Here is an 18,420-nt window from a genome sequence, read left to right on the forward strand (position 1 = left end):
TATGCAGAGCGCGAACAATCTTAGTGGTGGTTAGAAAAGCGTGTTAGCTGCATGGGTCGGACACAATAAATGGCTTCCTGCTGTACGTAATGAAGCTGTGTTCCAGTTGTTGTAAACATTCTTGTATTCCACAATGCATACATATCCGTGAATGGTACCCCTAATACTAATTGCGTAGCATAAAGTGTTTATACTGCATGTGACGACAACTGAAATGAAAGAACAGGGGACCAGTGGGCAGGCTACCGCCCTTCCAACAATTACGTATCCTACTTTTATGTACAGCATCACCCACAACTGCTACAGGCAACAAGAGGGGCACTCCTGTAGGGCAGCGTAGCTCTAAAACAACCTTAGCAAATGATGTGCCACACTACAGACCCTTACCCGGCAAAGGGCATTGTATTGTGAATGTACTGGAACGTGTTACTGTACAATGGGAAGGTACTTCGAAGTGCGTGGCAACGGTCCTTACGGGAGCCTTACAATGACTGGCACCTATGTACGTGAGGGCTACCCAATAATTCTGTCTCCTGGCACGTCCACTATAGTATCCAGACAAGGTAGGTGCTGCCCCTTCTGTACCTGACCTTTGCGGTCATTCCTTCTGCGTCATGTGTGAGAGCAGCATGCTAAATGAAAATGAACTGGGAAAGGAACTAAAGGTAAATAAAGAAAGCACCTTTCACAGATCAACAACAGAATTGCCAATGCACACATGCACTGCTAGACATGTGGCAGTGTGGTAAACACTGTAGTGGAATCGGTTAGAAAGGGAGTCGCTGTACAAATAGGTTTGTTTACGTGTTGCAGAGCGTTTTCAAAGGAGTCACAGCGCAACAGTAACTACAATAAAATATGAATACTTTCAAGAAGGGCACCAAACCAATGTAGTTGGGATGTACAAAAATTGGGATTGCTGGCATAATATGATGAACGTTATAGCTGACAAAGTATTTGTGCTGTGAAACGTCATATTCCCTAGGGCAAAGTATGTAATTGGCACATGTCAAATAAAGGTAGAAATATGCTTCTTTGCACTGTCTGCATTAACGGAACAAATAGGAAATGACGCTTCCACATCGGTGACTGCATAATGCGTTAAAAACATATGCAAAAGATCAGAAACAAACGCATGAACTGGGCACGTGCCTCCTTCATCGCAAACGGCACTGAAACTCGTGTAACACACTGTGCAATTTTCCCTGCACAATCAACAACAATAATATCGGCATGATTACTTGCCACCAAAGTGTCACAAAGAGAAACCAAAATTGGGCACTTCATTGTAGCTACTCCATAGCACTAGACATTCACATCATAGATTGCAAAATGAGTAGCCACTGCACAGTGTTTTCCATTCACTTTCAATGTATGTCGGAATCGCCTAAAACCCGCACGCTGTGCCTCGTGTAACACACAGCCATAGCCGCACCCTCTGCATTTCTGTCCACAAATACACTGTGTAGCACAGTCTGTCCGTACGTCCGTATACACCACACCCACAAACTTAGTTAGCCAATCCCGTAGTCTCTGCAGGCCCATTTCTATGAGCGTCATCTGCAAAAGGGACATATGTAACACGTGCCACACTGCAACTATCGCGATATTCGCTGACTTTTCGGGCTGTGCGCGCACAGGAGTGGGGGATAACTTTGAACCAGGGGAGCAGACGTTGTTAGTTGTGGCGGCTCTGAAAAGAACTTTTGGGGTCGTTGTGTTTTTTTTTTAAAAAAAAGTGTTCTTCCCTAGAAACACTGTTTTTGCTGTTTTCATACGTAAAAGTGTGTTTTCATTGTTAGCTCACATTCTTACAATAGGCTCTTCAGTGCAGTATGTAGATTGCGAAACAACACTTCAATGCCACTGTACGACAAAGACATGCCATTTGTCGTGAAAAGGTGTATGTATCACAAACCAATGTTCTCATTCTCACAGTAGAACATCCCAGCAGCACATCCCAGCAGCACTTAAGAAGTCACACATGCTTCTGTTGATGAGACCCCTTCCGTCCTCTGGCTGGCGACAGGAATCATTGGAATACTTCCATACTATTCTCGGGGGTATACATGAGAAAAGCACCTTGGCTGTAGGAAAAAAGCGCTGCACTGCTTTCATCATAATCTTTAGTTGACAGAACACACAGGAACAAGGCATTTAACCCATAAGGAAGGCTCCAAAGTGAACAATCACTAAATTTACAGTTGATGAAGAGGCCACGCGTCGACATTCTAGAAGCAGTCCGCCGAAACAGCACTATTCGAAACCACTCCACAAAGCGTCCACTCCCTCCAAACCAAAATTGCCAGACATGTCTTCTTCGAGGGCATACACGCACAGATCTTCCACAAAGCCATCACCCAAGACGAAAATGGTAAGTCTTGCCATGTTTGCCAGCCACAGTACACAAAGTAATGGGGAAAGTGAATGCCTCCCTTTCCTGTGACGCACACCCAAGACACCGGATTGGCCAAAGGCCATAGTCCTATTTCATTTGGCTAGCATGCTCACAAGCGCAGAATGTGGCATGTGCCTTTTTCCAAGTACCGCCAGGGCAGCACCCCAGTAAAGCAGGAGGAATCTACTACTGGAAACGTGGCGAGGTCTTTGCAAATTGCATGCATTTCGGAGAAATGGCACTCATACACAGCGTTCCACAATGCGTCCACTCCTTCCAAACCAAAATTTCTGTCAAAGTTTCTTTGCAGGGCATAGTTGTGCAGATCTATTACAAAGGGATCACCTATAGTAAACACAATACCTTTCGCCATGTCAGCCACCCTCAGTACGCACAGGATAATGGGCAACCATTTCACCTCCCCTTCCTGTTAACCCCACCCACACTACCTGATTGGCTAATCCCCACACTGCCATGGCAATTGGGCAATGTGCTGTAAAGGACAGATTTTTTCACGTGCGCCTCCCAAAGTAGCACGTGGGCCGCACTCCTGTAAAACTGGAGCAGTCCTTCTTCCCTTTGTACTATCTTTTCTGCAGCTGTACTGCATTGGATTACTGGTAAATAGGCACAAACGCATCCACCAATCGCATTAAAGCTGCCATCATTGAACACGGTCAGTCCCGTACAAAACTTGAAATTTACCGTTACACATTTACAGTACAAATGTCGTGCCATTCCAAAGCACTTCCACTACAAAGTTCAATGAAAGTATGGGTGATTTCTCCATCCACATACATCCACATAGCCACCCAGGATGTGGCACGTGCAATTGTGAAAGTACTGCGTAATCCACTACCTTTTCGTAATATTGAAGGTAGGTTGGGGGGGTGGTAAACAATATGAAACTGAGTAGGGGATTCAGTCTTCCAGTATATATGTATAAAGTGTAGTTTTTAAATTTATTTTTATGTGCGTGCAAGCACTTTTTTTGTGTATTTTCTCTTTATATTTTTTCTGTTTGCCTCTCCACACATTTTTACAACATTCTGGTCAATGCTTCTTGCACAGTGTAAAAGAAAACGGCATTGCCAATGGGGCTCAAATAAATGCCATTTCTACGGAACCACTGCATATTTTGCGACCTCATGATCTCATAGTGGGTGGAGAACATGCCAGCAGTCTGCATAAACTGACGCATAATTCTGTTTATAGCACACCTTCCGACCTATGGCTGGGGACAAATTACACCGTCATGGACCCACACCCAAAATCCCTCAAAAGGTGCTGTGCGCGAGCTCCTGCGCGCTTGCGCTCAGAGCAAGTGGCTCTGTAAGTGGCTGGTGGCTGGAATCCCTGGACCACGTCTATCACACTGCTGTTTTGGTACGCCTTCAAGGAGTTGGAAACAAATAAATGGACTCCAAGAACTCTGCTATATATTTGAGAGTCCTAATACCTATTTTATTTAACTTTTAGGATTTTGCTCCTCCCTCCTACCCATAATCCCTCAAAAGGTGTTGTGCGCGCGCTCCTGCACACACGCTCACAGCAAGTGGCTGTTCGCAGCACGTCAGCCAGTTAGCCATTAAATCTGGTTGGTAAATTGAGATGGAGTCATACGCTTAGTTCGTGTCCCACTGTGGTTAACCGTCTTCCTGCTAGAGAGTCGCACGCATGTAAGTTTACCAAAGGTACAACCTGGGTAATACTTGCAATGTATTGTAAACAGATATTGTTATTTACAGTGTCAACAGTGTGATATGTTATATCCATGTTAAGAGTAAGAAGGTAATCACGTCTCTGCTAGTTGTTGATTTTTTGCTGTTATTCCAGATTGCTGTAATTTCTATTTGCACAATTGCTATTGGGTATTAGCAAATCATAGCCAAGCTAAATGACTTGTACTTCCGATACTAGAGTGGTTGTGTTAGCACTAGGTTAACTAAATAATACATAACCAAGATCACCGTATATATTGTAAGGAGAGCTCTAATATGGACGATATCGAGTTTGAGCTGGCAACCCACAAAGCGCTGCGGAATAGACGCATGTGTTTTCCAAAAGTGAGTTCCCAACCTAAAAAGATGCGATTCCTAGCAAACAAATTATACTAAATTGCTGCCCTCTATATCACAGACTTCAATTGCAATGATAAATATGGTGAATACAGCGACGAAAGAATTAGTAGACAACCTAATGAAAGAATTGGGCTGTGTCAGTTCGAAACTGTTAAGTGATGTCATTTGTGGAAAAACAGGTCTTACTCCGGTGGCACATGTGACTCCGGTTGAAAAAGTAGACATGGTGCCCATGCAACATGATGCCTCCCCCACGTCACACATACTAGAGACCATCAAATCTGTTACTATTGAGAGTAACATTCCTAATTCTGTAGGCAATGTGAACACCCATAACTTAATAATTTGCTTTCCACGGTTGACACCAATATCGATCTTGCTAGTTCCATGTTAGAAGAATTTGACATTCAATATATGGGAAACAATAAGGAAATGTCTTTTGTTGACGCTGTATCAACTCCCTATATGTTGTCACTACCAATAACCCTGCATGCTCCCTGCTACGGTCTATATAATAATGACCAGTTAAAACCCTGATCTTTAAGTTTGGATTTAATACAAATCCTATTGGTGTGAAATGCAAGGCTGATGCCCGACATAGCAACACAATCATGCCAAAGCGTGCGGATAATGACATCCTGATGGACACGCACACAAAAGCTTTGGGGGTACCCAATATAAGCCCAAATGTGAGTGCTAATGAGGAGAGCATGTCCTCCGACATGTCTTATGCTTTGGAGAATCTGCTTACCTTGTTGGTAGCTAAATGCGACACTGGAAACGAAACTTGATGTACAATCCCTGTTAATACACAAACGTTTAAGGTCAAAAAATCATTCAGTATGCCATCGAAGCCCAAGTATGCCTCCTCATTGTATGCAAGAGCATAATATAACTAACATCCTAAAGAGTGACAAGCCCAATAAGGCAGGTGGGGGGGCATCGCATGAAAAATTAGAAGGGTAGGTTACCTCCCGTCCTTCACGCCTTCATGTATAGTAAGAAAACATGTTTGCGCAAAAATAGACTACCTAAAAAAAAAGAAAACTGTTGTTAAAATGCCTGCAGTTGTATGTGTCCAGGTGTAGATTAGTGCTGCTCATTTAGAAACTCAACACAACTTGCCTGAACTACCTGTAAGTGCTCTAAAAATGAATGAGATAATGGCTAACAATATTAATGTGCCTCTGGCTGAATCGCCCTTGATCGCTATTCAGAAAATGGCAGTCAAGGAATGTGAAAATCACAGTTTGACTAAGACATCCCAGTTCTCCCAAGGCACCCTGATTGATCTATGGAATCTTCCGAATAACAGTAATGGGGAACATGGTAATCCAAAAACCAATACGGCTGTGGATAATGGGAGCCATTTTAGGGCCCTGCAATTACACCAGATTTTTTGTGACGGCTCGCAGTTACCACTACATTGGAGAGCTGTATTCCAGGCCATCGTACCATTAAGGGCTATCTCTACAGAAGATATTCGGCTTGTTGATCAAGTAGAAATAGCAAACCAATATATAATGAATATATGCTTTCACTCCGATACTGACCTCAACTATATTATGGGGTATCAAGTTGATATATTGAGGTTGCGATGCACAGCGACAACAGTGTCCTTCCCATTAATTAAAAGCCGCCCGCTTAAGATGGGAAATATCTGTCTAAATAAGCCACCACCAGATCCAATAAGTGCCCAGCGAGTAGTGACTAAAGTAGGTGGCGCACCCAGGAAGCTACAGGTAACCAATGGCTCTCTCGTTTCTAAGACAAATGCAACTGAAATAGTCATTGTAGATGAAAATCCTCCAGCTAAGGCCAGTAAACATATTGTTCCCAATGGATACTGGCAGTGGCTCCCCACATCGTTTAAACCTTACTTTATAGAGGAACGTCGATGACACTGATACATGAGAATTAATGTGCTCATGGAATAAAAGGGGATACCTGCATTTGTTTGAGGAAGAGGGTTTGATATCTATGTTGGATACCTTTTTGATAGTAGCCCTGCAAGAAACTTGGCTCACAGCAGAAGTGCAATTTGGTGGGCCCAGCACTGTCCACCAAGTCGCGAACTAAGGGCCTAAAGGGAGACCAAATGGTGGGCTGTTGGTAACAGTCAAACCCCCATGGATAATAAGTAGGTTAAAACAATCCACCACCAATTTTTTGGCTACAAAGCTTACCCTTGATAATATTGCGATCATTGTGTTGAATATTTATGATCCACCGAAAATGATTGAAAGCAGAGAGAACCTAAAGGTTGTGGGTGACATATTACAGCAGTTTAACCACTGATACCCCATCTGGCTGGTGGATGATTTTAATGCAAGGTTCAGTGCACTGCCAGTGTATGACACTTGCAATACTAGGAATTTTTCAACTACAGCAGTTGTGATTAAGTTCAATAAGCAAGGGAACATGTGGCAAAGGTTGCTGGCTTCCCATGAATTGACCAAATTAAATAGGCTCACCCCTAAGCTCTGCGTGAAAGGTGGCGACATACCAACGTCAATCCTAGTAAGCTAGGATTGACGGTAGGTCTGCCGCCACCTTGGATTACGTGTTCGCTAACCTTAGTGGTTTAGGCTATATTAAGGACACGAGTGTCGTTAGTCGCGATGAGAGCGATCATCTCTCGTTATGTTCTCTATTGGCATTGTCAATATCAGACCGGTAAGTGCTGACTATGATGACAATGGCCAATTATATCTCAATGACGGTCGCAATCGTATACATTGGCATCAGCAAAACTTTGATTCTGCCAATAGGGTTGCTAACGACCTCGTCCCACAATTTATCTTGGGGGGAACTGATGGGGCAAATACAAACGAAATGATAATAGTCAACTTTACAACTATGATGGATACCATCTGAACGCAGGTTCTGATGAACCGGAGCTACAAAAGCAGCATGGAAATATTAAATAAACTGGGCCCCCAGACGAAAGGAAATGACAAGTCGATTAGTTTAGCCAAAAGGAAACAACGTAATGGCGGCAAAGTCTGTTTCTCTCATGATTCGGGATGTTAAAAAGACCTGCAGACAATGGTTAAAACAGCACAAGCGGCAGTGCGAGATTGAGCAACGGAAAACATTACCAATCTAGCACTTACTAAGAATACATGGGGGATATGGCAGACACTGCGAAGTGGAAAAAAAAGAGACATAACAATAAATTGCAACCCAGAAGCACAATGGAGTGCTCATATAAAAGCTACCCTTGGTCGTTATGAGGATGAAAACGATATTTTCCCACTACCGATGGAAAGTTGGGAATGTAAAGCGTCAGTTTTAGTTCTAGCACTTATCATAGAAAAGCTTAACAATTCTCGGGCGTCTGGTCCGGATGGGGCATGCAACCTATTGTTGAAAATGGAACCAGAATTATGGGCAGCGGCTCTCCATGTACTATTTACACTAATAGGTATACTGGGCATGATACCCATGTCATGGACTATAAGTCATATACTTACTGTGCACAAAAAATGCGTCTGGGACAACCCAGCGAATTTTCGTATGTTTGCTATGCTAGATATCTCCTCCAAAATATTCACATGTGTGCTGCTTTTTTTAATTAAACGCATGGATGTCGGATATCAAAATATTGGCATCAAACCAAATAGGTTTTAGATCAAAAGCATGTACCGCCCATAACCTATTAATATTGACATCAGCAATCGAACATGCATAGCAGCGCAGAGAGCTCAATGTATATTGCGCCTTCATTGACTTCTCTGCCGCATTCGATACGGCGATGAGGAACCGTTTATGGCAGAAGTTAAACACGTGGAATATTCCTAAAGGTTTATTAAAAATGCTGATGTTGCTGTATTCCGACACGCATGTCCGTTTGCATTTGAATGCAACAGGGAGACCATCCGCTATGCTGTCCTCTAGTAGTGGCGTAAAAGAAGGCTGCATTGTGGGGGCAACCCTTTTTAATCCGTACTTTGCAGATATGGAAGATGCGTTTGGAAGCATTGGTGCCAATCCAGTGAAGTTGGGGAAACACTGTGATTTGCTGGCTCGCCTATGCTGATGATTTGTTGATATTAGACTACACGCACACAGGCTTGCTGAAAATGATTGACGCTCTTGCCCTTTTACGCCTCTTCTAATGGATTGACCAACATAGAGAAGATTAAGGTGATGGTCTATCCTGCTAAAAAAAAGAAAAACAAATAATATGTCTGGAAGTTGAGTAAAAAGACTCTAGAACAATGTGATAAACTTAAGTCGGATTGCCATTTGGAATTAGTAAAATCTTGCTGTCAAGTATCAACAAACGCACTAAGTGTTTTCATTGGGAGAAATGTAGGGTACTCAACGCATGCCATATTAATGATATATACAGCTAAAATTAGAGCTATTCTGTTACATGCAGTAGCAATATGGGGACATTAATATTGTGCACGGTTTGTAGCATTTGAAGCAATGTTACTTCGCAAATTGATGCGGTTGCCTCGGAATGTCTATGGAATACTTGTATCTAGACTTTGACATACAAAGCATAATGTCATCATATACTAGCCAATGTGTTAAGTTCTTTGATAACATGTGCAAATTACAGAATTACACTATTATTGTTGCTTACATCCAGGCATATCTGAGATTGGATGGCAGTTTGATTACTGGCACAGTGGGCAAAATTAAAACCATGCATGGGAAATGGACTGTTGGATACACATCAATTTATTTCAGTTAAAGATGGACTTAAATTGTGGCTAAAAAGGAACATGCCTGAATATAGTTATGAATATAATATGATCTAACTCGCATCCAAGGTGTATAGCGGGCCATATTGTCAATCCAGGCTCACCCGAGCAAATTTTCCTAAATACATCCTAGCATATCCTAGTGTCAACACCTTCCGTACATACCTGTTAATGAAATGTAATTCCTCAGTAGCACTTGAAACTATGGGTGCAAGGCTAGGTGTGCTTAAGGAAATGCATCAGTGCCGTCTATTTGGAGGGGATGAGCCTGAGTCACTGAAACATTTGATCATTGATTGTAAAAGCTTGGCTGCGCTGCGCTATAAGTTTTTAAAATCTTATAATAATATATTTGATTTTAACAATATTGCTGATGCATGGTGCAAGTTCATGCTAGGTGATGATATTAATCTGATATATTTTATTGTGTCTTTATTTGAAAATTGTAGACATTTTTAAGGGCCTAGTAGGGCCGGCAGTAGTGTGACTTTAACTTTGCAATTTTTATAATCTTGGTTGTGGATGTATTATATGTTGTTTGTATATATACAAAGCCTTCTGGCTAAAAGTGTATTAAAAAACTTTGACTAATGTAATAGCCCAAACATTTTCAGAAATATAAGCAAAACATTATACAAAAGATTAGTAAAGGATTTACGCGTAAAGTTGCCTCTGAGCCCTGTAAACTATAATTTCAGAAAACAATAGTGTCAGGAAACAATAGAAAATAACAAATATAAAATATAGAACAAGGGTATAAAAATGATGCTAATGGACCAAATAAAGGAATAATTGAATAGGGCAAATAAAATAATGTTTTGGCTTTCCCCACTAAGTGGAGAAATAATCAGCCACAGCATAATCACTGGTCATTAAAAGAGCCTACTTATAGGGTCCAGCTGCTTTCTGTACGTATATAAAATAAAATTGAGCTCCATGATAAAGGGGTGGGGTACCATTGACTTAATGAAATATTTTCATTTGCAAAGTGTTTTAGAAGACAATAAGAGGAAAATATAACCAGAAAATTGGGAGAGCTTTTTATACTGGTTTGTAAAAGGGTCAAAGGTAATAATAGCAAAAAGTCATTTCTGGCATCAGACGTCTTTTGTAAAGGAATCCGGTATATAAGATGTTGTCCCCCCTCCCCCCCCCCCCTGCATGTATCCCTAAGCCTGTCCATAAAAGGACTTGAGGAATAAACCAGCTAATTACAGACCAATTGCATTATTAGACCTGGGAGGGAAAACGTATGCTTGGACACTCCTGGTGCACCTGCTAAATTGGAGTATCAACATAGTGTAAAATAAGAGTATAAAAGATAGTATTTGACGCAGGCCTATACACTATAGATAATTAGTACCCTAGGCGGGAAAATAATCCATTCCCATTGGCCAATTTGCGGGCTATAAGAACCAGTATGGTTCAGGAGTTTTCCTATAGCCGGCAAATATGAACTTGGTTTTCTTTTTCTCTGAAAACCATGCACTAACAGTCTAGTGGCCTAAGTACATTTTACTACAAATGCCATCCTTTTTTTCGTTTACTTTAAATTAATGAAACGAACAATTTTCTGTAAATGAGCATGACATTTTTGTCATTATTTTCCATGTTTTTTTTTAACTTAAATTTTGCAGTTGGAATATTTAAGTCCTCCCAAAAAATATTATAATAAAACTAATTATATTTCTATGGGTATTTTTTCTGTTTAGTCATGGGTTCTAAAAGCTTTATAGACCTCACGCTCGGGCCATACCGTTGTTATCGGCCCCCTTAACTCGTTAAAGGCACTCACTGCGTTTCGGCCTTTAAATCAGTCTTCAGAGCCCATAACTCACAGGCTGACCTCAAACTAGCTCTATACAGCTATATTATATGGCCTTAGGGATACCGCTAGATGCTAAGACAATGATGAGGCAGGTACAAGCACGTCAGGAAAAAGGTATTCGCTATATAGATCAGCTCTTCCTTTCTTGTTGCATCTCCGCCAACTGACACCTGGAGAAACCTGGAGAGGGAAATGGTTCGACATTAGAATGGATTGATGCAACTAACACAGCAGGAGAGAATGTAAGCCGAAGAGAGTGAGTGGGGAAGGCAAAACATGTGGAGGATGCCACATCTCCCTCTCCTCCAAATCGAACACCCTACCTGAATCTGAATCTTCCCACCCCAACTTTTTACCTTACCAAACACAGACTCGTCCAACGCCCTTGTGTGTTCTCTCCTTTCTTTCGTAGGTATGGCTTTCTCCACAGTCCAAGAGTACCCATCATCAGTGAACATATGCGTTTGCTAGAACTTCCTGGACCAGCAGTGGTTCAGAAAACTTCTGATGCCCTCTGCAGTGCAGGGAAATGCGGACTTCAACCTTGACTCAATTCCAAACCTCTGCTATCCGCCCCACAGTGGCTTTTCTCGAGTTAAGCAGCCGTTTCCTCTGCTTCCATGACACCCTCTCTCATGGCTTTAGGACCAAGCTTGGAATATGTGGTCTTACCAAACAATCACCAGGGTCGGAGTTTCATACACTGCTTCCGTCCCCACATTACTTCTAAGGTTGAATCCCCTATCACTGAGTTGGTTACGCTGCAGTAGCTCCACAATAATTCCTGAACAGCCTCCAAATTCTCTCCACTTATGAAAGCTGAATGGAGGGTATCTTTGTGGGCCCTGTTGAACCTCTCCACCTGTCTATATCCTGCACAATGATATACCGAAATCTTCATGTGCTGAATACCACTTGACCCAGAAACTCTTCCATCTCACCAGCACAAAACTGTACCCCATTGTCGTTGACAAGGGACTCGGGGCACGCTTTGCATCTGAAGATTGCCTCCAGAAAGGCTATGGCCTGAACCATGGGTTGGGGAATTGGCAAAGACAAAGTAAGGCTGGTTGCTAAAGTAATCAATGAGGACCAGGGGATACTGTTTCCCCATGGGTAAGCTCTTGATGTGTCCCATGAAATCAAGTTCCAGTGTATTTCATGCCCTCTTGAGAAGGGAACCAGAGTCATGGAGGGTTCTGACTTGTAAACCCTTCTTTCTGCTAACACATCTGGGGGCAATACTGTACCAGGTGATCCATCATGGTGCCCATACTTGGCCACCAATACATTTCCCTGAGTAGCCTCTCCATGGCAGAAGTTCCCAGGTGAGGGCCGTGGGCGCATTGCACCAACTTCAAGCGCATTCCCATGGCTGGTATGTTCTGCTAAACCCTGAACTGCAAGCCTCTGTATAACGATATTTCTCCCTGACCTTGTTGAAAAGGTATTAACTCGGGCTCTGTGTTTTTTGTAGAGAACCATCCCATTACCATGAAAAGTATGGCATTCTCCTAGTTTGTTACAGCCCACATCTCCTTGAAAAACTGCCCCCAGACAAATTTGCCAATCTGGCAGTCTTCCCTGGAAAGGACTGTCTTGTTTGGAGATATCATCTGTCAGGGGTAGTCATGAAAGGCACTCCAACAGGACCTTTTTCTTTCCCTCTAGGTCAAAGACGGTGAACTAATACTCTTACGAGAGATACACTTGGCTAACTGGGGTGAAACCTTATCACCTGCAGGCTTCTGAAGGAGCCCCTCCAATGGTTTGTGATCAGTGTGTAACTCAAGCTCCACCCCGCACAAACTGCCTGAATTTCTCAACAGCCCACACACAAGCTACGGTTTCCTTCTCAATTACAGGTCAATTGAGTTCACACTTTTTGTGCATTTGATAACCATAGGCAATATGATACTCCGTCCCTCCTCTCCTTTGAGATAGCACTGCTTGCAAACCATATGCACTAACAACCACAGCACATGGGGTCATTTAGGGTAAATTGGAGGAGCAGAGCAAATGCTATCTGCTTTTTAATTTACTACACTTCTTTTCCTCTCCCCACACAAAGTGGTCGCCGCCCTGAAGTAGATATGTGAGAGTCCTCATGAGGGAGGCAAAAGTGGGAACCAACATAGTGCTTGGCGAGGCCGACAAATTGTCTGAGCTGCTTTCAGTCTGTGAGATTGGGTGCTGCCTCTATCCCTTTTCCAGATTAAGATTAAGTTTAGGCCCGACTCCCTGTGATGATCTACTGTGTGTATTCCACTTCTTGCTTAAAAAGTTTACACTTCTCCTTGTTTGGTGTCATGTCAATGTCCTGCAGAATACCCAAGACTTGACCCAACTTGGTCTTGAGCCTCGTTATTCTGAGAAAATGGCAACATATTGTTTTAGAAAAAAACAGGAAACGTGTAATTAATGCTTTCTGGTATAGAGGCCACCAAGGCACGACCAAAGGGCATGCAGAGAAACCTATGGAGGCCTTGTGGTGTAATGAAGGTTGCGAGTTTCTGTGACTCTGGATGTAAGAAAATGTGGTGGTAATCCGAGTCTAGCACCAAGGTGGAGTAAACAGCAGGCCACCCCACCAAACTCGGCAACTCAGATACATTCGGGAGCGGTTTTTATAAAATACAATGTTCATTTTCAAACTGCGGCAATCAACACACATGCGTAGGGAACCGTTTTTTTTTTTTTTACCTGAACGATTAAGGAACCCCATTTTGATGCTTCCTTCTTTTAAAATCTTCTTCCATTAATCAAGTCCTTGGTGATTCCTTGAAGCTTCTCCACTTTTAGGAATGGCATAAAGTGTGCTTTGTGTTATGCTTGTACCACTCCCTTTTTCAACTTATTATGCATCGGAGTATCTTTGAATAAGCAGATCGAGTCAGTGATTGGTTTCTGAAATGACTTGCAGAATTTGTGTTTCACCTCCTGCATCTAATCTAATCTTTAAGCGCAGCCTGGTGGCGTCATCCCAGTAGCACCCTTCTTGACCATTTAAACTTTCTCTATACCTGACCTGTTCTTGAAATTTAGTTTTGCAATGAAATATCTGATGACGCTGATGCAATAATCAGATTAACAGCGAGGGTCTGCATCTAGCGGTTTCAGTTTCCCTACCAAAGGCTAGAGTTTGGCCTTGTACAATGCTTCCTCAGTAACGACATATGTAGAGGCACGGTCAAATAAGACTTCAATATTTCACTGCCTATGATGACCCACTTCTTGGGGTTATATAGACGCCTTCATCTAAAAGGCTGACTGTCATCAGATGCCACTGTCAGACCAGGAGTATGTCCTCCACCTGCGAGACACTCGTGGTCTGTCTGGCTCTAGGTGAGTCTTTGTGGTTCCTTTCCTTCTTGATGTGGTAGGCTGTGGTGAAATGGCACGGCTTTATGCAGTCCATGCATGTCTTTCCCAGAAACGGGCAGGTGCAGTCATGGTGGTCCATTTCATTGAAGGTTTCTGGGGACACAAAGCTGCTGAAATAGTGTCCTTCAATACACACTATACTTTAGAAAAGGAGGCACAGGATCCACTTCTGCATCCCACGTTTTAATTTCTTCAAACATTTATGCCAAAGTAAAGGCAAGTCATGATCCAGCACTGGGTTTCCATTGTGAGACATCTAGTTTCTCTCCGATTTGTGTGTCCCAGAATGTGACCATAAGTTTGTCCCTCGTCACTTCATTGAGGAAGGGGGGGTGAAATGCATACCTCATGGAAGTTGTGCAAAGTGCTGGAAAATATTGTTCGATGGACTCCCCTTCCATTCGATATTTAATGTAGAATGTATTCCTCTCATGTACATTTATTTTTGGACCATAATGTTTTTGCATGTGCAAAAGCGATGAAAAACTCCCAGGTTAACTTCTGGCACTCATGAGAACTGGTGGAAAAGTCGGGAAGATAAGTACTTTCAGCTCCTAAGGCAAGGAGGAGCCTGGGCTTTTTTTGTGAATCCACAAAGTCCTTGCTGCTAGTAACATCGAGGCATGTGAGAAATTCTTGTTTCCCGGGGTATTGACTCAGGGGGAGCCCCGGGGCTGTACAAAATTAGGGCAGGGTGGGCGCAACCAAGTGCTGCATTGAGGGGAATGCTCTTGGAGGGAGCGGGAGTAGACCAAACTAGTTGAATGTACCTGCTGTCGAGCAAGCTCATGTTTGGGTAATGTTACAATAGAAGTCACGTTCAATAACTTTATATTAAGACTTGTATAGCAACACGGCAGTAACGATTGCCTGTGGTGCAATTTCACATTGCTGTGCATTAGTAAGGAGCATATAGCTCGTTGTAGATTCCACGCTCTCCACTGGAGCATCCTATTGCCAGGCAACAAGCGGTGTTCAGCATCGTGGCATGGGGAAGGCTGGAACGCTGCACGTCTGGGTTCTGGCAACGGCGCATAGAGCCACACTGAAGTCCTTGGTTCTCAATGGCACTCAAGCATATGATGAGTACAATATGCATGGATTACTGAGGGCAGGCCGAAGACTAGCTACCCAGAAGGGCCGGCAGTGCTCTGTCGCTGAGCAATGGAGATGGTATGTGCACTGAAGGAAGGCTAGGTCAATAGTGACTTGAAGTTGGTTCACTTTAGTTACTTGTCATTGCCAGGTTGTAACGCCACCAGCCTCAAGTACCTTTACCATCTGCCGCACTGATCACACTGCGCAACGAGAGGGACCGGTACAACACCTACAGGGAAAAATAAGATTAACCCGCACACAAAGAGCCAAGAGCAGACTTACCCAGTAAGTGCTTCCCACGCTCTCAAGTTCTTGAGGTTGAGCCCAATACCGCCAAGAAGGACGACTACACCGACTGCACGCAAGCTTCTACTAGAAGTGACGGCTGTGCACATTCACGCCTAAGCACTCCCAAATGAAAACACATGCAAAATCCTGGATATACAGCTTATTAACAGTAAAAGAGAAATGTACTTATCTGCTGCTGGAGTAGCAAAAAATGAACTGCTGGACAGTATACAGGAGCCTAGCTGGACATTGGTTGTTCAACTTGTGTGTTTTGTGAAAAGGACTTCTATTTTCCTCATGCATGCTGGGTGTCATAGTTTTTCTTGTGTGGATGACATTTTTTATAACGAAATGTTGAAAAGCTGCTGTTGAGCTTCTTAGTCTTGCGTAAATAATGGGAAAGTAGATAAGAATAATGCTTGCCTCTGCTCTTGACAGAGAATGATATATTCTATTATCTGTCAATATGTAGGAGAGTATATGAATGCAGTATGTAATAATATCAGACGATGATGACAATGTTTGTTTTTTCTCATTTTAAATATAGGCCACTCACTCCCAGAATGCCCCCAGTGTCATCGCAAATTTATGGACACAGCGCAACTTAGAAAACATCTAAGATCCCATACAGGTAAAGCTATCACATGCATGCAAGAAAAAAAACACATTTGGAGATATTTGAAGTAAAAGATGACTTGTGTTACTCAAGCTACCCAAAAATACATGAACTCCCAGTTCAGATGCATGCAGAGATACTGATTTCACATGTTATGTTTTAGAGTGTTGTTTTACTGCGCCAGCTCACCACTATACTGCTCTCATAGTACCAGGGCTTGTCTTGATGGGGAAAAGCAAAGGAAAAAAAGGGGTCGAGGTTTATGGAGGTGGGTACAGATAAGACAAATAGAAGGATCTAAGCAAAAGGTGAAATGCAAGGGAAAGAGGTGGGGATAGTGATTGTGCTATTCTGGATGCTTGTTAATCGAACAGAGGTAGATCATATCGTTTGCCGAAGTAAATTACTGTGTGGCAATTTACTTTGACAAAATTACTTCGATGGGGTGTGTTCTATATGTATTCTAAGGGCTAGGGTATGGCTGGGTGATGGGGTGGTAGTGGTGGGAAAGGTGGGCGTATGCGGTGGCCACACCCCATTTAAAACAAAATTGAAAAAAACGAAGTAAATCAAAGCAATTTTGTCAAAGCAAATTACCACTTAGTAATTTACTTTGGCAAGAAAACATGGAGCCGATCACAGAGTAGAAGTGTAGTAGGGAGCATTTATGGGCGAACACTTTTTCAGATTACTCACTAATTACCAATGTCTGACTGTATGGACTCAAGATGGTGTTACCTGTTTTGCTTGATTCTTCTACCATGCTCCCCCTCACCCCTTCAAGCATATTTCTGCGGGAGTCTGTCCTGATAAATTTTTGTTTCACCATCACCGTCTTGTGGCCGATGCTGGATTTGATTTTTATGGACTTCATTCATTCACTGTGTTACCCTTTCTCAACTCTCATGCTGTTCCCATCTTCATCTTGTATTGTGGCTTGCAACATTGTGTTACTACTGACTTCTGCAATTGCATTCACTCTCCCCTCTTGCTTCTCCACTCTTTTGACTGTTAACTCTCTGTTCTCTCCTTCTTTCCCTTCTCCCTTTTCCTATCTCCTCCCCTTACTTTCTTCTATGCACTTACTCTTTCAGAATTGTCCCTGGACCTAGTATGATAGCAACCTCGTCTGTCTCCTCCCCCCTCCCCTTACTGGTTTTTTTCTTCCCTCTACCCCCTCAAGCACTATCTGAAATGTCGTCACGCCTAGTATGATAGTCGCTTGTTTTGTTCCTCCCCTACCTTTCTGCACCCCTCTCCCTCACCTCTTGTTTTTCTCTGGCTCTACCAGAAATGTCGTCAGGCCTAGTACGGTAGTCGCCTGTCTGTTTCCATTTCCTTCCCACTCTCCCCCTTCCTTCCTTATCTATGTCTTAGCTCTTGCACTATCTGAAATGTCATCAGGACCAGTACGATAGTTTATTTCACATCCTTACTGTTCATGGCCTGTAAGAATGTCATTGTATTTTCCCTTGTTCCCTCCCTTGCCTTGAAGCACTTTGAAACATTTTGTGTATAGGCGCTATATAAATAAACTATCATATATCATATCAAGATATGCTCAGGTGGACCCTTCAAACATGTGGGTTTATTTCCCAAGGAATACGTTTATTGTCCGAAACCCCAGACTGGAATCCTGCCACAGCCAACCCTAGATATCGGGAACGACCAAGCCAATGTTACACTGTGCAAAAGGAGAATGTGAATGGAAACATTAGGATAAGCAGAGAGAGATGGGACAGGTGTCCTTCCGACTTTTGGACTTGAGGAACTGCCAAAATAATCTGTAAAGGATACTTGTGAGTGGAAAGTGGCACACTGTTTGATATGACGTAGAAGACAGAGGTCCCACAGGAACTATTATATGCCAAATGTCCCCTAGTAAGGTACTATTTGAAATGACAATGTGTATCTAATTGTGAAGTGCTGGGACGGATTCATCTCTAATAACCCTAAAGAACTAGTCGAACTTTACAACACCACTATTAAAGAGGTCATCGACACAATTG

The 18,420-nt window shown here is 42.7% G+C and overlaps 1 protein-coding gene across 2 annotated transcripts in view; it reads left to right on the forward strand.

Moving 5' to 3' along the window:
- The window catches only part of ZBTB24 (zinc finger and BTB domain containing 24), a 277,017-nt gene that overhangs the window by 119,571 nt on the left and 139,026 nt on the right, over nt 1-18,420 (forward strand). For both annotated transcript variants that reach the window (XM_069606538.1, XM_069606539.1), the window contains one exon: nt 16,343-16,426. In XM_069606538.1, coding sequence (XP_069462639.1) covers nt 16,343-16,426 — 84 coding nt within the window. The remainder of the gene's footprint in view (nt 1-16,342; nt 16,427-18,420) is intronic.

This window comes from Ambystoma mexicanum, chromosome 4p (genome assembly GCF_040938575.1).
Source record: "Ambystoma mexicanum isolate Mex_15411 chromosome 4p, UKY_AmexF1_1, whole genome shotgun sequence".
Lineage (NCBI taxonomy): Eukaryota > Metazoa > Chordata > Amphibia > Caudata > Ambystomatidae > Ambystoma > Ambystoma mexicanum.